The sequence below is a fragment of the Falco biarmicus genome, chromosome 4 (assembly GCF_023638135.1).
Source record: "Falco biarmicus isolate bFalBia1 chromosome 4, bFalBia1.pri, whole genome shotgun sequence".
Taxonomy (NCBI): Eukaryota; Metazoa; Chordata; class Aves; order Falconiformes; family Falconidae; genus Falco; species Falco biarmicus.
This window is the reverse complement of record NC_079291.1, coordinates 37,154,968-37,174,063: the sequence shown is the minus strand read 5'-3', so window position 1 is coordinate 37,174,063 and position 19,096 is coordinate 37,154,968. Positions and strand designations below refer to the sequence as shown.

The 19,096-nt window shown below is 34.6% G+C and overlaps 1 protein-coding gene across 9 annotated transcripts in view; it reads left to right on the top strand.

Moving 5' to 3' along the window:
- AKAP9 (A-kinase anchoring protein 9) overlaps positions 1–19,096 on the top strand; it is a 120,770-nt gene that overhangs the window by 35,529 nt on the left and 66,145 nt on the right. For 6 of the 9 annotated variants that reach the window (XM_056335590.1, XM_056335593.1, XM_056335594.1 and 3 more), the window contains exons 3-10: positions 630–674; positions 7,654–7,707; positions 8,107–8,277; positions 10,767–10,922; positions 11,933–12,130; positions 12,921–15,365; positions 16,925–17,138; positions 17,869–17,948. In XM_056335590.1, the coding sequence (XP_056191565.1) occupies positions 630–674; positions 7,654–7,707; positions 8,107–8,277; positions 10,767–10,922; positions 11,933–12,130; positions 12,921–15,365; positions 16,925–17,138; positions 17,869–17,948 (3,363 nt within the window). The remainder of the gene's footprint in view (positions 1–629; positions 675–7,653; positions 7,708–8,106; positions 8,278–10,766; positions 10,923–11,932; positions 12,131–12,920; positions 15,366–16,924; positions 17,139–17,868; positions 17,949–19,096) is intronic. The other 3 variants (XM_056335596.1, XM_056335597.1, XM_056335598.1) reach the window with 3 other exon arrangements.

Genomic DNA, 19,096 nt, shown 5'->3' with positions numbered 1-19,096 from the left:
AGATCACAAGATTTGAGTCTTTGTCCTTGATCTTCCTGGTCACTTTTACTTTTCCTTGGTTTCCATGGAAGCGGAAGGAGAATATGAGTGTTTGTTTTAAAACTCTAGTCAACATCAAAAGTCTTGCCTGTATGAAAATGACGTTCGATAGATGATGATGATGTTTTTAAGCCAGCAATGTTGCTAATTGGGTAAAATAGCTCTACCAGAGAAAAGTCCTTTTCTTGGTACTCCTTACTACTTTAAAAAAAATAATACAAGTAATATTTCCAAATATTATTTGGTACCTGTACATTGTATTTTTATTAGAAGACTTTGTCAGATAATTATAATGTTTCCATGATCATAGTATAGCAAAGAAGACTTTGTCAGATAATTACAATGTTTCCATGATCATAGAATAGCAAAGTAACTTTTTTTTTTAAGCTGGGATTTCAAGAAAGTGGAGGTGGCCTTTGAGATATAGATATAGATATATAGATATAGATAGATATATATATATTCTAATCAAATTCATGTATACCTTACTATTTTCAAATACTGTCTGCATTCTCAGAAACGGATGGAAAATGTCTTCTTTAATATTGTTAGAGTGCCATCATTGTAAATATTTTAATATTTTATTTTAGCCGGAAAGTGAAATTTCCACCACAGTAGAAGATTACAGTTCTGAGGTAAGACTGAAGTAATGTTTTTCCTAACTTTTCTTTCAACTTTTCTTTTGCATGTTTACTGCAATGCTGTGCATTGTTTTCAAAAAGAGAAGGAAAGAAAGAGCAGACATGATACTAGAGAAAGCTGTTTCATGTTATTACTGGTATCATTCATGTACCATTAAAGCAAGCATTGTGTTGACTACATAATGGGATGGCTACTATAATCAATAATCCAGTAGATATATGAACTGTTGTAACAATGTCATCATTATGGTTGTATTAATGCTTTGTGTTGCCATTGGAGTTGTGGCTGTGCATAAGCTCTACTAAATTTCTGTGGGCAACTATTTAACAAGTTGATTATGTTTTAACGAGTTCCAAAGCAGCTGTTGCTCAGTGACTGGCTTGGCATCAGTCTGCTGATGGGAGGTGGTGACGTGATGCTTTTGCATCCCTTGTTTAGGGGCTTTGTTTTGTTTTCTTTCACTTATTAAGCTGTCTTTATCTCAGCCCGTGAATTTTCTTGCTTTTAGCCTTCTGATTCCTCTGTCCTGCTGGTAGGTGGAGTGAGTGAGTGACTGGAAGGGGTGCCTAGCTGTGGGCAGGGGTCAGGCCACCACACATTGGGATCTACTGCTCGTCTCTGTAACATCGAAGGCTGGTAGCATATACCGAACTTTGGTCATGCCAAATAAAACAGTTTGTATGTTTGTGAGGAGTAAACTACCTCACTCATAACTATGGGTCAAGAACATGCTTGCAAGAAATAGCCATGGAATATCTGATTACAGTAAATATTGTTTCTAGTTTAAAAAATTAATTTTTTGTGTCTCAATTGCTTTTTGTGGTGACAATCTGGGTCCTGTTTTGCAGATCTTTGTGCTAAACAGTTCTGCAGAACACAACCCAGAATCTTAAGCTTGGCAACAAGTAAGAGGGGGTGTACTAACCAAATGAGCCTCTGTTGCTGAAGTAACTTTGGTAACTTCTTTTAATATTTTTTTTCTCCCTTTTCCTTGAAAACCTCTTCTGCTTTATTCCCTCTTCTTATATTGGGGTCCTTCTACTGTTCAGCTCAACTTGTCCTAGGTGAAAGCGGCAGTTTTTCTTTCCAGCCTCCCTCATCAAATCCCAGGTGCACTTTCTTCCATAGATTTGGTCTCAGCCTTTTAAGTTGAATTCTTTGCCTGTCCCTCTCTTCCCCAGTCTGACTTTTTCTCTCCCACTGTCCTTTCTTCCTCCTGTCCTTGTTGATAAGCACCCTCACTTTCTTCTGGTGTGTTGGGAGGGAGGCACTTGGGAGTACAGGGAAAACATCCCCGTCCCCTGACAGTCATTATGGGCTACTTTGAAAATACAGAATACTGAACCATATGGACCCTTGGTATGGTCAATTGTGATTGTTCTTAGGGTGTGTTTTTTGTGGTGCAGATTTTCTTTAAAAAGCGCCCCCCCCCAACCAACCAACCAAAACAAATCCAAACCCTGAGACCAGCACTTCTGGAATTGAAAATTCCAGTCCAGCTGCTGGGGCGTGCTGCAAGTGAAGGAAAGAAAAAACATTTTTATGCAGGGATACGTGCAAGGGGTTGAAGGAAACTCTACCTGGAGGGGAAAAATATAATCAGTTTAAAGATTTTGTATTTTTCATAGATAAAATGCGGTTTATAGGAATTAAAGTAGCAAAGGACAAAAAGGGTCCAAGTTTGCTTTATGTATGGTAAGATGATAGGGTGGTATGTGCACGCAGTTTGCCACTGAGAGTGTAGCAAATGGACTTTTGAACAACTGCCTGTGACCTTACTGCACCTTTTTAGAATATGCATCACCATGGTATGTGATTACTATTAAATGAAATATGCAGTATGTGAAGAATGAACCCATGAAAACAGTTGACAGTGGCATTGATGTTCATGTATTTTTACAAGTGAGAGGTATTACATATGTAACTAAGTAAGACTAAGAAATTTTGATCACTTCTGAGGTGGTAGGAAGCAGTGCTGAAGAGTGATTGCAAAAGCTTAAGAAACACATCTTTGCACGAGGAGGTGGAATACAGAAAAGATCTGTCATAGTGCCTCATGATAATTGTGGATGTATTCTGATTTTAAGTGTTTTGTTGTTAGTATCATTTGAATTCAGAGCTTTTATTTTAAAATGAATTCCCACATCTAAACACTTGACTTTACCCCCCTTCAGTCTTTAAAGATTTCTGTAGGTGACTACAGAATATATTAGGGAGCAATTTTTCAGCTACTAAAGACAACAGAATTACATCCAGACTGCCTTCTGAATGTGCCTTTTACAAAATGGCAGATTTCCTCAAAACTGAAGATTTTTTCCAAAAATGCAATGATAGGTGCATTTCTAGGCACTTCTTATTCTCATTCATGCAAAAAGACTTTTTACCTCCCTCAGAGTTATTTTCTAAGACATAAGCAGGCAACACAAAACTTGTGAATAGTAACATGATGATAGTAACGTGATACTGGATCTGGTGAAGAACAAACTCAAGTGGTGAGAGTTATTATCTTAATAAGCTCTTTTAAATTCCAGTTCATTACAGTTGGTTGGTATCTGCAGTGAGGAAACAGGCTGTTTAGGAATGTGTATATTTTAGAAATGAATTTTCTATATTTTTCATGTCAGCTGTAATGTTATTTTTATTATTAAAAGCTCTAATTAAATTCACGTCCACCCTGTAAATAAAGTGATCTGAGGCCTTTTCGGTTGAAGAAGATGAGAATAAGTTGCATTCCATCTGTAACAACATAATTCTGAAGTTGCATGAAATGTTGCTGTGCTTACGTTTTTCAGATACATGGCCTCCATTTCAGAATACTAAGAAATGACACATTTGTAGAAACATAGGCTTGTTGATTCGTCTTTCCCCTCGTTGGTTAGAACATTGGTATTCTTTTTAGTGGTTTTTGTCAGAAATTATGTTGAAAGCAAGGCTGTCATGCTTCAAAGTGAAATAGGTAATAAATAATTTGTTTTGTTGCAGTTGATAAAATAAGTCAGATGTTTATAATTCTTCAGCCCCTTCTTTTGGGGAATTGGATAAAATTCAGTTATGAGTATTTTGCTTTTTAGGAAATTTACCAGACACACAATGATAAGCCAATACGAAATTTGTAGGAACCAGTGAATGTTTATATAGGAATTCTTGTCTTGAAGGAATTTTATTGTAAATACAGTCTCTTGTTCAGGTTTTTTTTTGCCACCTTTCTAAATACATACATTATCAAAGGTAGTAGCCAAACTGGAGACTGATAAATCCATCATGTGGCCAGCTTGCCTTTTGTAACAAATTACTTACTTTGACCAAGGATGACACCTACCTGCATAGTCTTACATTAGATGATAATGGTGATTAGCTATTTAAGGTTATGGTCTCAACTCGGAACTAAGGGAAGCTAGGCTTTTTCCAACAGCTAGTATTTGTGGGGTTTTTTATAACTGTAAGGTGAAATTGCCCCCATATATTTTCTGTATGCCTCAATTTTACAGTATGACTGAAAGACTGTTTCACCTGGTTATTTTTCCCCCCCTTATTGACTCTCTACCCAATTTTTTTTAATGTTAATGAAATTCTATACCTCAACCTTAACCACTACATAAAGAAATCCTTTATTGTGTGCTATTAATATATTAAGAAGTGTATTAAGCCATGATATTTTAAAAAGCCATTAGTTTTTATTCTTCAGAAGTTATTAACTGTAGTTAGATTATTGTAATTATTTTCATCACTAACTGAGAATGTTTTTTGTTTATGGAGTATTAAAAAACCCCAACAAAACACAAAAATCCCACAACTGAAATTCATTTTCCCAAGTAACCCTAATTGCTGTTTCATACAGTCAGTTGTGACATAACTAGATAATTGAGGAGAGGCTAAGAACAGTGACAAGCAGTGTTGCTGGTCTACGTATTAATTTTTGTGAAGGAGTCGGATGTCTAAAAGTTAAAAGAAAAGGGGGCTGGGGGGAATGAAAACATGAGGTAAAATTGTTAATCCATTCAAAGATACTTCTGTATGTTTCTACTACGAAATCAAAGCACTTGATTAATCAGAAGTCTTCTTGCCTGTCTGTAATAAGTTGTATTGAGGGCATTTTTTATATTTGCCAGTGATTGAACAGTATGCTGAGCATGAATTAGCTATTGATAAAGGGAGATCTCTGTAGTACTGGCATTAATGTTATAAGTAGTCGCACATTACATATTATTGCTACTCTTTCTGGGGTACAGTTTCAAGTCTTCCAAGGTCTAAGGAACATTAAAAGAGGTACAGTGACTTCGTAAGTGTAATCCTGCCCCCTGGTGGCAGTTGTCATGAATTGCTGCCTTAATTCAGTGGTGGAACTTGGGTTTTCTTTGTGTTCTTCTGGAAGATTAATTTGTTTTAAACATATGTATTTACTGATGCAATACAAATAATACCTTTATTTTTAGCCAATAGACTACAAATTTTATTTTACTTTGTATTAGTAAATACTGTTTCTGTGAATTATTTTGAAAATACAAACAAGGAAGAAAAAAATCAGAATGTCCATTGAATGACTTCTATAACCTTCGCTTGTTTCCTGTCTGTTGTTCACCAGAACAGTTGCTCCTGGGCAGCTAATGTGTTGTAAAATCTAATTTTTTCTTACTTTGTTTATGCAATTGTATCTAGAGCTCTGGTTACTCCTTGTTTCCATTACCTTAAAATCCGATGCAGTTTGATTGTTTCTTTACACCTTTGATTGTTTGCTGGGGTATGTAACTAAGCGCATCATAAGGATGTTTCAGCATTAAAGGTGAACTGCAAAGCTTTAAAAGAAAAAAAATTCTAAGAATCCACATCAGTAGTATTTATGGGCTTGCAGAAAATCTCTATATGGGTAAACTACTGGGGCCATGACAGAAAACACAGAAGTTCAGTAGGCCTTTTGTAAACAGATGTTAATGCTGAAGCTGACATCTGGATTACAGTCTTCATATATTGCAGATAAGTGAAAAAATAATTTTAAATTAAGATGTTTTGAAGGTAGTAACTCAGCCCCAACTGTCTTGTCTGTTCTGACACAGAAGGATTCTTGTCGTGCTAGAAGTTGCCAGGCTGCTCTTGAGTCTCCCATGTGCACAGCACCCTGCTGCTGTGGTTTGGCTGCTTTTTCCATGGATTGCAGTGCAGTTTGTTGTCTTGTTGTGTTTCAGTTTGCACTTTAAGAGAAGGCATAAGGCATTTGAAAGGAGAAGGTACCAGATGAGAAATAGCATGGACTACCGTATTACTGTGGTTCATTTCTGTGATCTCTAAGAGTTAGGCTCCTGTGAAATGAGGCAGGATTTCTGAAGTTCCAGGCAGTTGTTTTGAATGAATATAGCAAAATCCCTTTTATAAGTGAAAGGTCTTTTGTAGAAATTTCAGCTGCTGAGGAGTCTGGAACATTTAATGAGATAAGGCTTTTATGTCTTTCCTAGCAGCGCTTGTTATAAAGCAACTAAGAGTCTTTGTTGTACACAGAAATGGTTCACAGGAAGAGAAGCATGTCCACTGTGGTAGATTACAAGAATCCTATACTACATCTTTATCAATTAAGCCTAAATAAAATATGAGTTAAAAAAAAAAGGAAAAGTGTTTCAAAATAGAGTTTCTGTTAAACTACTAGTGTTATTAATCTGGGACATGCCCCAAAATCTGAATAAAGACGTTGGTGCCAGGCGTTGTGTAGATGCTTGTATGTCTGAATGTAGAGCGAACATCTGGCAATACACAAGCGATGTGCAGTGCCTCTGTGAGTTGCCTGGACTGCTGTTTACTGCAATTTTCTTAATTCTTTCTAAAGTAAAGTAATAATCTGCCTGTGTTGTCTTCCTTTTTACTGGAAGCCAGGAATTGAAAGGGCACTGTGTCAGCTCTGCAAATTCTTGTCTAATGCAAGTTTATTCATTCTCTTAATACAAACTTGATGACTATATCGATCCCATTTCTAACTGTGCTTATTGCTTTGCTCAGGCGTAATAGTCCTTTGTAAGTAAGCCCTAATCTAGACTACGGCAAAAGTCTGAGCAGTATAGCTTCTTTCTTTCATGGAAACATAGTATTCCGGTCTGAAACACTGTGATGCATGCTTTTCAGTCTCAAGTAGCGTTATTTTGTTTCAGGCTCTGATGTAATAGAAAGCTCTGAGGGGAAATACAGCTATTACTGCGTTCTCATTTTAAAACATTGGTCTGCTCCTTTAAAAGCCTGCCTGTCTGTTTTATGGTTACCCAGAAGTACACAACATAATTCTTTTCATTTGGAGGTGGTTTTTTGACCTGTAACTGCCACTTGGGCTTCTGCTTGCCTTTTGGAGATTTGTCCTTACTGGTTTGCACAGTGTGTAGAACCAAAATTCTCACAGAAGCTGAAAGGGATTGCAGTGTGAGGTGGGTGAAAGAGGATTTTCCCCAAATGTCTTATGTTAAATGCATAATTTTTGCCTTGTTCTTTCAATTTTAAGAAATTCCTTCAAATTGAGGATAAGAGTCTTATGATACTGCCTTTCATCTACTATTGAGAGATTGGTGACTTTCAGAAAGAGTAAATCTTGGGGGCGTATAAATAACGTTTAGAATGCATAACTATGTTTAGTAATATAGAGAAATATTAAACAATTTTAAATGCAATAGTACTGCATTTTAATAATTTTAAGTATAAAGCTTTGCATTGACCTTTAAATCTGAATCCCTCTGCTTTCTTTAGATGTTTAAATTCAAAATATGGGGTTTGGTTTTAGACAGTAGTATCCATTTTTGCAGTTTTGGGTGTTTTACCTGTTACATATGCTTACTTTGATGCAATTTACTATATATAAAGCTACTTTGTATTTCAAATGAAATTTTTGTAGCATAAAAATTCCTGTTGGTCTGCAGGAATCCCCACAAAAGATTCAAATGAATGGAAAATAGAAATCAAGGTTTATTTCAAATAATAATGTATTTAGAAATTGTCTTTATACAGGTAAATGGTTGCAGTTTTGTGACAAGAACAGCTATACCTGCAGACTTAATCAGGGTACAGTATTGCAAATTGAATGATAATACTAATGGTAAATACTAAAAACCTCAAAACAATTTGTTCTGAACAAAACCTATGTTGCTGACTAATACTTTATTTTGCATGCTCTGCTCTGCATCTACATTATTTATTATATTTTAATATAGTGTGTCATTAAACTTGAAATTAAAAACAAATTACTACTTCTATTAAGGCTAAGATTATAAAGCAGAACTGGCAGAAATGCTTTATGTTAGTGCTTCTGAGATGTGAATTATACTAACAAAAGAGGTTACCATGGCAATAAGATCTTTGATGCTGTCTTGTATGTTAATGTTCTAAGGTGGCATTTGATATTTTAGTTTACTGTGATAAAGCATAAAAAAATGGCATGTTAAGGAACTTGGATTGATTTAGGAAGAAGAATTTGGAATTGGAGAGATTTGTTCTGAGTATGGAATGCAGCACTCTCACATGCAACTAGAGGTGATGGAGGATGAATTGGCTGGGAAACAACAAGAAATTGAAGAGCTAAACAGAGAGCTAGAAGAAATGAGGGCAGCTTATGGTACAGAAGGATTGCAACAGGTATAATTACCTTATGTTGCTTTCTGCTTGCTACTTGGTTACATGCAAAATTGCAGAGCATCACCTGAAAGAGTTCACACTTAATGGCAGCTGTTCACAATGCAGTCAGTGTGTGATACAGAATTACACATAATTTCTTTCAATCAATACTATGCACTCTGTTTCTTTGAATGGCATTTCCATCGTGTGTCTTGCTTCTCTGTATTTTGTGACTAAAATTCCAGTTGTCTTTGAAGTGACTTTGTTCAAATCAGGAATGCAAAGACAATTTTCTTCAAGGAGAGCCCTAATTCTTCTCTAGTTGTGCAAAGACTGCATTTCTTTAATACCTTTCTTTTGCTCCAAGATAAAAAAACCTTAGGTTTTACTTCCTAAGGAATAATATAACTAGTTGATCCTTGAACGAAAAAGATATTTTGTCAGACTTCATGTCTGGAATACAAGGCAGCTGTGTCAGAATGTTTCAATAAACATCTTGGGATTACAGGGAAGTATTTTGTACTTTAGAAATGCCATTGGAATTTGAAGTTAGATTGTAAAGTAAAGAATATTCTTCCAGTTCAAGCAAGTGTGGCAATGCACTGGAAGCAGTGCTTTGTCATGCTTCATGTCTTACTTCTCTCTTTTAATTTGGATTAAAGTCACATCATTGTGTTTTTCTATTTGTTGCAAACTACTACAGAAATTGTTCTAATATTCAGTCATTTTCGCAATCATTATTATTGCACAGTTATAATTTTTTCTGCTTTCATTTGTATTTTTTCTGTGAAAATGGATGTTGTATTTTTCCACCATACTAGACTGATCTTGTTGGTTGCCCTGGAGGAGGTGGTTTACCATTCCTTTGTCTGTTGGTGAATTTCTGGTGTTGCATTTTAAGTCAAACTCAGCTTCTGATTAGTGTGTCTTTTGTCTGTGTTGCTAAACATAATAGTAATAATTACAGCGTAATAAAGAACATAAACATAATTCTAGCTTCTCACAATTGTGACTACTGCTAGATTTTCCTGAAAAAGCTGAAAGTGGAAATGTTTGCATTTTTTAAATGACTGTTTACTATTTAAAAATAAATTAAAATATATTAAAGCAAAGCAGGCTGTGGTACAATAATATCTTAATAGTTGCAGCATGTTTTTTTATGATAGTAGTACAGTGCATATTATCTCGGTTGAGAAATGCATATAGTTTGTTTTTCAGAAGAAACAAAAGAATTGTAAAAGGGGAGTGTGGAAGATACCTTGTTGCTTTAGTTCTGCCTGTTGTTTATAGAAAAAGATTGAATTATAAAAGTTGAAAATTATCATAACAGTGTGTGGATTGGAACACAGATATTTATTAATTCAATTTCTTTGAACAGATGCAAAAGGAAAGGTATGACATACTTAAGTGTCTGATCTGTTCCTAATTTTCTCTATTATAACAAACATCTAGTATTTCTACTAGGTCTGTGCTTTTATAGTAGGAGTTCAGTCTTGTGAAAAGAACTTTACAGGAATTTCCTCAAATTCTTTGCATAGTTTGGCTTGTTTAAGGGACTTCTGTTTTTTGTATCCCACTGAATAATGTCCCTATCCTCTAAATCAGTAAGCTTTATCTGGAAGCATTACAATTTTAACTTCGAGACTCAGGGTATAACCTGGAGAAGCTTCTTTTGGGGAACAGTTTGGGAACAAACCATCAGTCATCCTCTATAACTGTTTTAAGAAATTTGCAATATGTAGAGATGAAGATTCCAGTAGTCTTTAAATAAGTTCAAATAGACATTTAACCAAGTAACACATGTATTTATGTAATTGCACGTAAAATAGTTGGAATTAGTATTGTGGAATTCCTGTTGGCCTGATTGTAATCCTACAAAAAAAGTTAAACAGTTGCAAAGGATTTTTTTCTGTACTTTTGTCATTTCTTCATCATTACAAATTACAAAAGATTCATCTGTTAGGTACACTGTGTAAGTTTTGCAGCTTGAGCTGATTTTCTCATGTAGTTATGAATAATTTCTCAGGGTTCACAATGTAGAGTACTGCATGGTATCTATTACATACTTTTAGTATGATGAATGCAATTTATTGCATTTTCAGTGAAAGGTGATATAACTTGCATTTATTGTGGGAAAAGTGTGTGGACATGAGTAGTTGTACAAAATTGCTGAAACACTATTAGGTAGATACTCTGGCTTCCTTTATGATGGTTTGTTTATGTGGCCACACTTTTTAGTTTAAAAGCAAGTTAAATACATAGCAATTAACCTTCTTAAAGGTTCAGATTTTGTTCTTTGATAAAGAGAAGTCATATATTGTTAGGTGAGGGGGGAAATTCTGTTTCTGAAATTTTTATAAATAGGGTTTGTGAAAACATAAATGCTCCAGTAGGTCTGTGAGACATCTTTTAAATTGAGAGGTTAGGGATGACTTATTTCTAATTAACTAGAATAAGCTAGTATATTTTTTTTTAAGGTACACTAATAGTTTAAATTTTATATTTTGTAGCTGCAAGAATTTGAAGCTGCTATCAAAAAAAGAGATGACATTATCACTCAGCTCACTACTAACCTACAGCAGGCACGGAAAGAAAAGGATGAAACTATGAGGGAGTTCTTAGAGCTTACTGAACAAAGTCAAAAACTGCAAATTCAGTTTCAGCATGTAAGTTACAGTGCTACCAATATTTATCGGTTTTTGAAAATTGGTGTCACTTTGGATGGTCCATAAAAGGCTACTTCCTTCAGAAACACAGAATTTTTGTGCATTTTTGAAGAATTGCTCTCATAATGTAGATCAGCAGTCACTTTAGGGTCCTACAGTTGTCATTAAAGTACCTGGTTTATTGTACTAATTCACTATAGAATAGTAAAAATTAGGCTGTTTTCTTTCATAGTATATGGTAGTAGCTTCTGATAAATACTGGGTAATGACAGTTATTTTAGGGGAAAACACTTGTGTAATTAGCTCCCAGAGCTTTGGGCAGAAATCCAGCCTGTTCCCTTTGAAATCAAAACAGCCAGTCATCAACTCTGGTGGGCCCCACCACTTCATGCTCTAGTCCTTCCTGTATTTTTGGGTAAAACCTGCCTCTTGTGGTGTTATTAGAAGTTAATTTAAATAACAAAGTTAAGTTTCAGAGAAGCATTTGTTCTAAAAGCACTAGTGACTGAGGTGCTCTGTTAGCCTGTGTGACCACAGTTTACAGTGTTGCAGTTGATATTGTAGTATTTTGTGCTGTTTAAGCACCTTATAAAGCTCTTTTGAGCTTCAAGTGGATTATATTCTGAAGCCTGAGTTATTTATTGTTAAAAATCTGGTTATGGGGACAGTAATTGCAACTAGTTCATTTTACTACTTAGAAATGTTTCTGAGACACTGCTGTCCTGTGCTAGCTCACCATGAAATGATTTAATATTGAATATCTTTTATTGGTTAGCCATCCCAAATGAATAAGGCTATATCAGTACCTCCTAAAAGACCTTCTAAAATTTTGCGATAGTCTTCAGGCCTGTGATGTGGAAGAAGAAAATAAAGATCACTCTTTGTATGTATTTTTTAGTACAGTAATAACATTATTTAAAAAATAATAATAAAAATATTGTTTATATGTAGTACAAGCTGTTTCTGAAGAACTTGATGTATTTTAAGTTTTATTTTTTTTAACATTCAAGTTGCAGGCAAGTGAAGCACTAAGGAACACCAGCCATAGTTGCACAGCTGCTGATTTATTGCAAGCCAAGCAACAGATAATTTCACATCAGCAACAGCTAGAAGAACAAGAATGTCTGTTGAAGAATTACCAAAAAAAGAATGAAGAGTTTGAAGTGCAGATTACATACCTTCAAGACAAAATCACAGCATATGAAATGGTATGTTCCTTACTAGAAAGATCACTTTTCCTAATCTGTTTGTTCCTTTCAGGATTTTATAGTTGCTTTGAAATATAAGGGCCAAATCACAGATTGTGAGCGTGCTGTATATAATGCATACAAAGATTTTTCTAATTTAATTTTAATTCTAACCTAATTTTAAATTTAAGACTGCTTCTGTTAACTAACACGTAATACATGCATAGTTTAAACCTGAAATTTTTAAATCAGTAATATGTATCATGTTCTAAAAAAATGAAGAAATATTTACAACAGATTATGAAACTATACTGTATATTAGAATGTCTTGATTAAATTAGATCATTTTGTTAGGAAAAAAAATTAAAATAACCTGGTTGAACAGTCTTTTCTGTCTTAAGGAAAGAACCAGTTCTTTTCTTCGTGTAATTTTTTTTATTATCCTTCCTAGAAAACATCTTAAAAGTTCCTAAAAAAATAAAATATCATTAACAGTGACAAGAGACAAAGCTTGTACCAATCTTTATTTTTTTTTTTAAAGTATCAGAGCACAACTGGGGAAAATGGAAGTAACTGGTGTTTTTTGATTTTGTTTGGTTGTTTTCCTTTGTTTGCGGGGGCAGGGATTGTCACTTATTCCAAAGGTACTGAAAGCCTTTAAATGAGGTCAACAAATAATTTATATTTAGTTCTTATAAATGATCGCTAGCCTTCTAAAAAAGGCATTGTGTTTAATAGCTAAGTCTATAAATGTTCTTATATGTTCAGATGAACTAAAAATAAGAACATGGTTTTTGCTCATTTTTTAAAGGAAAAACAGAAAAATGAGGGAGAAGATTTGAGTAAACTACAGGAAAAAGAAGCATTAGTTGGAGAGCTGGAAGCAAAACTTGGAGAAGAAGAAAAAAATTCATTTCAGCTTAAGGAAAAATTATCAGATGTCAGTAAATTGCTTGAAGAATTGAAAGAACAGATTTCACTAAAGAACCAGGAGATAAGTAACATGAAAGTTGAACTTGCCACCTACAAACAGAAAGAAAGGCAGTGTTCCGATGAAATAAAACAATTAATGGGAACTGTGGAAGAATTGCAGAAACGATGTTATAAAGACAGCCAGTCTGAAGCTGACATTGTGCAAAGAATGGAATTAGAAACACAAAGGAGACTGGCACAACTTCAGGCTGAATTAGATGAAATGCATGGGCAGCAGATTGTACAAATGAAGCAAGAATTAATAAAGCAACATGCAGTGGAAATAGAACAGCGTCTTTTGCAACAAAAAGTAGAATTGGAGAAAACTTCAGGTCTGTGTTTGAATGAGTATGTTAATGAAGATCAAATGCATTTAATGAATATTAAAATTAATGAATTGAATGTAAAATTGCAAGATGCTGATAATGAAAGGGAAAAAATAAAGCAAGAGTTGTCACAACAAATGGAAGTCATTTCAGCTGAGAAGTCTCTTCAACAAAATAAAATCGAAGATCTTTTCCAAGAGCTGAATTTTTCAAGAGAGCAGGTTCAAAGAGCCAAACAGACTATAGTGGACATGGAATGTAGATTAAATGAAGCTGAAAAATACCAGATTGTGATTGAAGATTTAAAAACTCAGCTGGATTCTGCTTCTGAATTTAGGAAGGAATTGGAATTAAAACATGAGGCAGAAGTCACAAATTACAAAATAAAACTTGAAATGCTAGAAAGGGAGAAGGATGCGGTTTTGGACAGAATGGCTGAATCTCAAGAAGCAGAATTGGAGAGACTGAGAACAAAGCTGCTGTTTAGTCATGAAGAGGAACTTTCCAGACTTAAAGAAGACTTACAAAAAGAGCACATGGTGAACATGGAAAACCTTAAAGATAACTTGAATATGCATCATAAACAGCAGTTAGATGAGGTACAAAATGAAATGAGTCAAAAGATGGAAGCCATGCAATACGAAAAGGACAACTTAATTACAAAGCAAAATCAGTTGATATTAGAGATTTCAAACCTAAAAGATTTACAGCAGTCTATTGTGAATTCTAGATCTGAAGAAATGACACTTCAAATCCATGAGCTGCAGAATGAGATTGAAGTGCTTAGGCAGGAGGAAAAGGAAAAAGGTACCCTTGAACAAGAAATTCAGGAGCTGCAGCTTAAAACTGAGTTGATGCAGGAACAAATGAGGAAGACAGAAGATAGCTTTAAAAAAAAGTATTCAGAACTTGAAAGGCAAAATAACATTCTGAAGGGGGAAAACAAATCTCTGGAAGAGAAATTAAAAAGTATGTTGGTAAGCTCTGAAGAAAATGTCATTTTTAACAACAGTGTTAGCTCTAAGTCAGAAATTTTGGACTTGCAAAAAACGGTAGAAAAGCTGATTACTGAAAATGAGCAACTTAAAAACCAAAATGGTCAACTCCAAGAGGATACTGAAAGGCAGAAGAGTGTGTTTGCATTTACCAAGAAAAAATTTGAAGCTGATTGTGAAGAGCTGCAGAAAGAATGTGCAAGTCTTCTGAAGGCAAAAACTGAGTTAGAAGAGACCAAGAATAAGCAGGAAGCTGAATATAAAAGCAAACTCAAAGCTTTGAATGAAAAACTTCACCACTTACAAAGCAATAGATTGGTTTTATTTAAGACTAAAACTTCTGATTTTGAAGGAAGTAAAGAAATCAAGGTCTTCAGGGCAGACACATTTGAGGCTGGAGACGTTGAGAAAGATATGACAGAACTTATGGAAAAGCTCGAGGTTACACAGCGTGAGAAACTGGAATTATCCCTGAGACTTTCGGATCTCTCGGAACAGTTGAAGTCAAAACATAGTGAAATTTGTCATTTAAATGAAAAAGTTAAATCCTTAAAAGATGAGAAAGAACAAGTTGTAGCAAAATGTAAAGAACTAGAAGTCATAATTAGCCATGCTCAGAGAGGAATTAGGAGTAGTAATGTCACTAAGACAAAATGCTCTAAAGGAAAATCTCTAAAGACTGCTGCTCCAGTAGCTGAAAGTAGAAATAAAACCCCTGGTCCAAGGAATAAAGTTGATGAAAGAATAAATCTAAGAGGAAATCTAGGTTTGGATAAAGATACCAGTCATGAGGTAACAAAAAGAAAGGAAGTTGAGCAAATGTTGAAACCAGAACAGCAGTCTTTTGTAGAACATTTGCATGGAGTGACAGACAGACTGACGGATGAAACATCATTAATAGCCATTGCACAGAGTGAACATAATACTCTTCAGCAGCAAGTGGATGCCTTAAAATCAGAACAGGTATGTTACATAAAGCAGTGTAGAAAATAATTTACCTATGAAAATTTGTAGGACCTTGCACTTGGAAATTTGCATCATGTTTTTCCTATTAGCTACTTTGAAGTACAGATGTGTGGTTGTGTGTGTGTGGCAGTGTAGCCGGTGGTTGAAAGTGGTTACTTGAATGACCAGAATGGTAATCATACTCAGTGTGTATGAAGATAATGTTTTTCAGTGAAAGAAATATTCTTCCCTTGCATTTAATTAGATCAACAATGACAACAAAAAAAGGTAAGGAGAAGAGGCCTGTAACATTTCACACTTTGATATAGGATTTAACCTACTTGAGATGAAAACTTATTCAGGATGTAATTCTTTAATCTGTGATTAGCTTTTCAACTTGCTAAGTAGTCAATTCAAACAATATAGAGATAGTGAAACTCTTAACTTCTTCAGTTATCTTTTGTCAAACCTGTGAAATATCAAGCTTGTGAAAAACTAATCTTCAATCATCAAGATCTCTGTGTGTATGCTGTTACCACTTCTTAAGAAATGTATCTGGATGTGAATGTGAGAAGAGAAGCGTGTGAAGATAAGTTACGTGTCATGTGATTGTTACCAATCTCTTAGTTTTTCTGGAGAAATTTTTCTCATATTTTTTGGTATTGTAAATGAATTGCAGGTAGTATGGAAAGGATTGTAATTTGCTAGTAAAAATAGCGAAGTATTGAATTACCAGTATTTAATTAGGTGCTGGAATCATAAATCTGCCTTTAAATTTATATACAGTGATGAAGTTGAATAGCGTGGTGCAAGAAGTATGCAACCAAGTTTTCTGTAGAAATAGATGAGAACAAGTCTACTATTTTTCATGTTCTAAAAATGCACCTAGCAGTGAACTAATACCACCATTGCCTACTTTTATGTTGTTTTGTAGTTCATTCATTTCCTAAGAAATAAAATCACAAGTAAAGCCACATTGGAAACAGTTCTGAGATTATAGAAAAAAGCTACAGCTGTGTAATATTTGTTTGGGGTTTTTTATGAGGATGTGAATAAGGGTCTTGCAATTTCCTGCCATAGAACTAAAAAATCATTATGGTCCAGAAGTGTCTATAAAAATATGTTCAGGTTTGAACTCTAAGTAGCTCATTATTGGCATATCCTAAACAATAACCAAAAGTGCAGGCTAGAACTACAAGCCGTGGAAATCAATGTTTTTAAGGTCTACTAATAATACAGTCTTCTTTCCTGTATTTGTAGTGAGCTTTCTTAGCTTACTTTGGTGGTGATAGTGCTATCACTTCATCAGGTAACATTTGTTGAGTTTTTATCACTGCAAAATAGTAATTGGAGCATATTGAGTTTCGTTGGTTTTAGTTCAATTTTTAGTTTAAATTTAAGAAGTCTTACACTATTTTGTTACAATTCAATTTTCCAACCTTTGTATATTTAAATTTACCTAAAGTATACCATATATGCAGTATTCCATTCAACGCTATTGATTTCAGAAATTTAAGATGGGACTTTTTTATTTTCCTGTTTCTCACTCATTGTAAAATGTGTCTTTTTATTCAAAGACTGATTTACGGCTACAGATGGAAGCACAGCGCATTTGCCTATCCCTGGTTTATTCAGCTCATGTAGACCAGGTTCGTGAGTGCTTGAAAGCAGAAAAAGAGAGTGCTCTTTGCAGTCTTAAAGAGGAACTTGTAAGTAGTCACCTGCAAGAGATGAATGATCTTAAAAAAATGCATCAACTGGAGCTCCAGACCTTGAAAATTCAACAAGCAGGTAACTTGGCCAAAATTATGGCAGTGAAGCTCTTGATATGTAAGTGTCTTTAAAAAAAAAAATCACAAAAGTTTGTGCATGTAGCTATCCAATAAATTGTTTTTGTAGAACATTTTGTAGTGGTTTTGTACCAAATTGCTTACCCATTACAAGTAGTCTATTACTTGGTGTACTTAAAAAAGCAAACAAAAAGTAATAATAATATAAAAGAAGGAACAGAAAGTACTCGTGTTTTGCCATTTGTATTGGGTCAATTAATTGTAAAGAAATATACAAAAGATTAACATACACAGTTGTATTCCTTACTGAAATAATAAGCAAATGCATCAGCAAAATATTTTTGGCTTGTTCTGTTCTCTGTTCTTTGAATTCCTGCATTGACTCCCTGCCCACATTAGTTAAGCTTCTTTGCTACTACTTCTTTGCCATAGTGAGCTTTTATGTTATCATGATGGGGTTTTTTGTGTCATCCCATAATTTGCCCTTGCATAATTTTTTGGCGTAAGTTCTTTGCCCTACAGTATGTTTCTGTAAAGTTTCTAGACATCACTAACACACAAAGCCATTTGTTACCACTTCCTCCTCTTGAACATGCAGTTCTACTATAAGTGAGTCTGTGTGATGGAACAAAAAGAAAGCTGAAGAGGCAATGTGACTGAGGCAGGAAATTAGGCCTTTGAAAAGTTGTTGTGCATCTAGTGTTTACAAATTATTCATATTTTATTTATAGATGATGAAGTCAAATCTACACAAAGACTTATAGAAGAGCTGAATGAAGCTGTAACTGAGGAATGTACTAGGCTTGCTCAGGTAAGATTTAACAAAAAGCCTTTTTAAAAAGAAAATTCTGAAAACAAAAACATGTGTACAGAGAGTCCTCGTATTTTTCTGCATAATTTCAAACAGGGTTTTTTTTTTGCAGCTTTTCTCTTTGCATTGATCTCAAAACAGAGACTGCTAAACCTGACCTTCCAAAATAACAAGGAGTTTTGTAATATTTTTCCCCCTGCTTTTTATATCCTTGTTCAGACAATTCTTCTGTCTTGTACCTAGTCTTAATCTTCTGTCTAATGTTTCTCTTACATCTACTAGTTCAGAAGTATTTTTTTTCTTTCTGTGTGTGTCTGGCTCTATGTTTTGATTTAACAGTCATCCAATGTCACACACATATTGACGCACAGGACATCACACTCATATCTGCAGTAAGATAGTAATTTCTTTCTTAGCTGCAGGATATCTTTCAAAGACTTAAGTGTCTAAGAAGCTAGTAAAATTGCTGTCTATATTGTTCTCAGTAATCAAATATTATAGTAAAAAATTTAAGCTTATTTTTAGTCTGCGTTCTAGTATCAGCCACCAGTAATACTACTTTGCCATATCTTTTGGGGAAAATAGACAACAGAACTTTTTTACTTGAGAGCAAGCTTAGGAGAGATTAAGCAGGACTCCATGGTAGCTCACAGAATGTAGCAGCTAGATGAGAGCCTGACATCAGTTGTTTCACAGCTGAGAAGAACGCTGCTGTTATGTATGATTCCATGTTGAGCTTTTGGAGGAATTGTGATTTTACTTTTGTAAGCTGAATTTGCTGTCTATGGAGTCCAAAATCTTTAACTGAAGAATGCCACTGTGTGCTCTGAGCAGCCTGTTTCTTTTCAGGATCATTTATCTTCAGAAATTGTACAGATAAATCTTCTCTTTGCCTAGTCATGGTAAATATGGTAGCTATTCTGCTGGCCACATAACACCAACAAACATGAGGCGTTCTGGTTTATGATTTGCATGAGTTTTCTTATGCCATCCCCTTTTATACTATTTGTTGAATACTTAAGGACATGATGAATGGTAATCTCTAAAGAGGTACACATTTCTGCCTTAGGGAATCCTCCTTCCAAGTAAAATTGCGGTTTACAAGAATGAGACATTTATAACGTAAATTTGCTTTCAGTATTAATGAA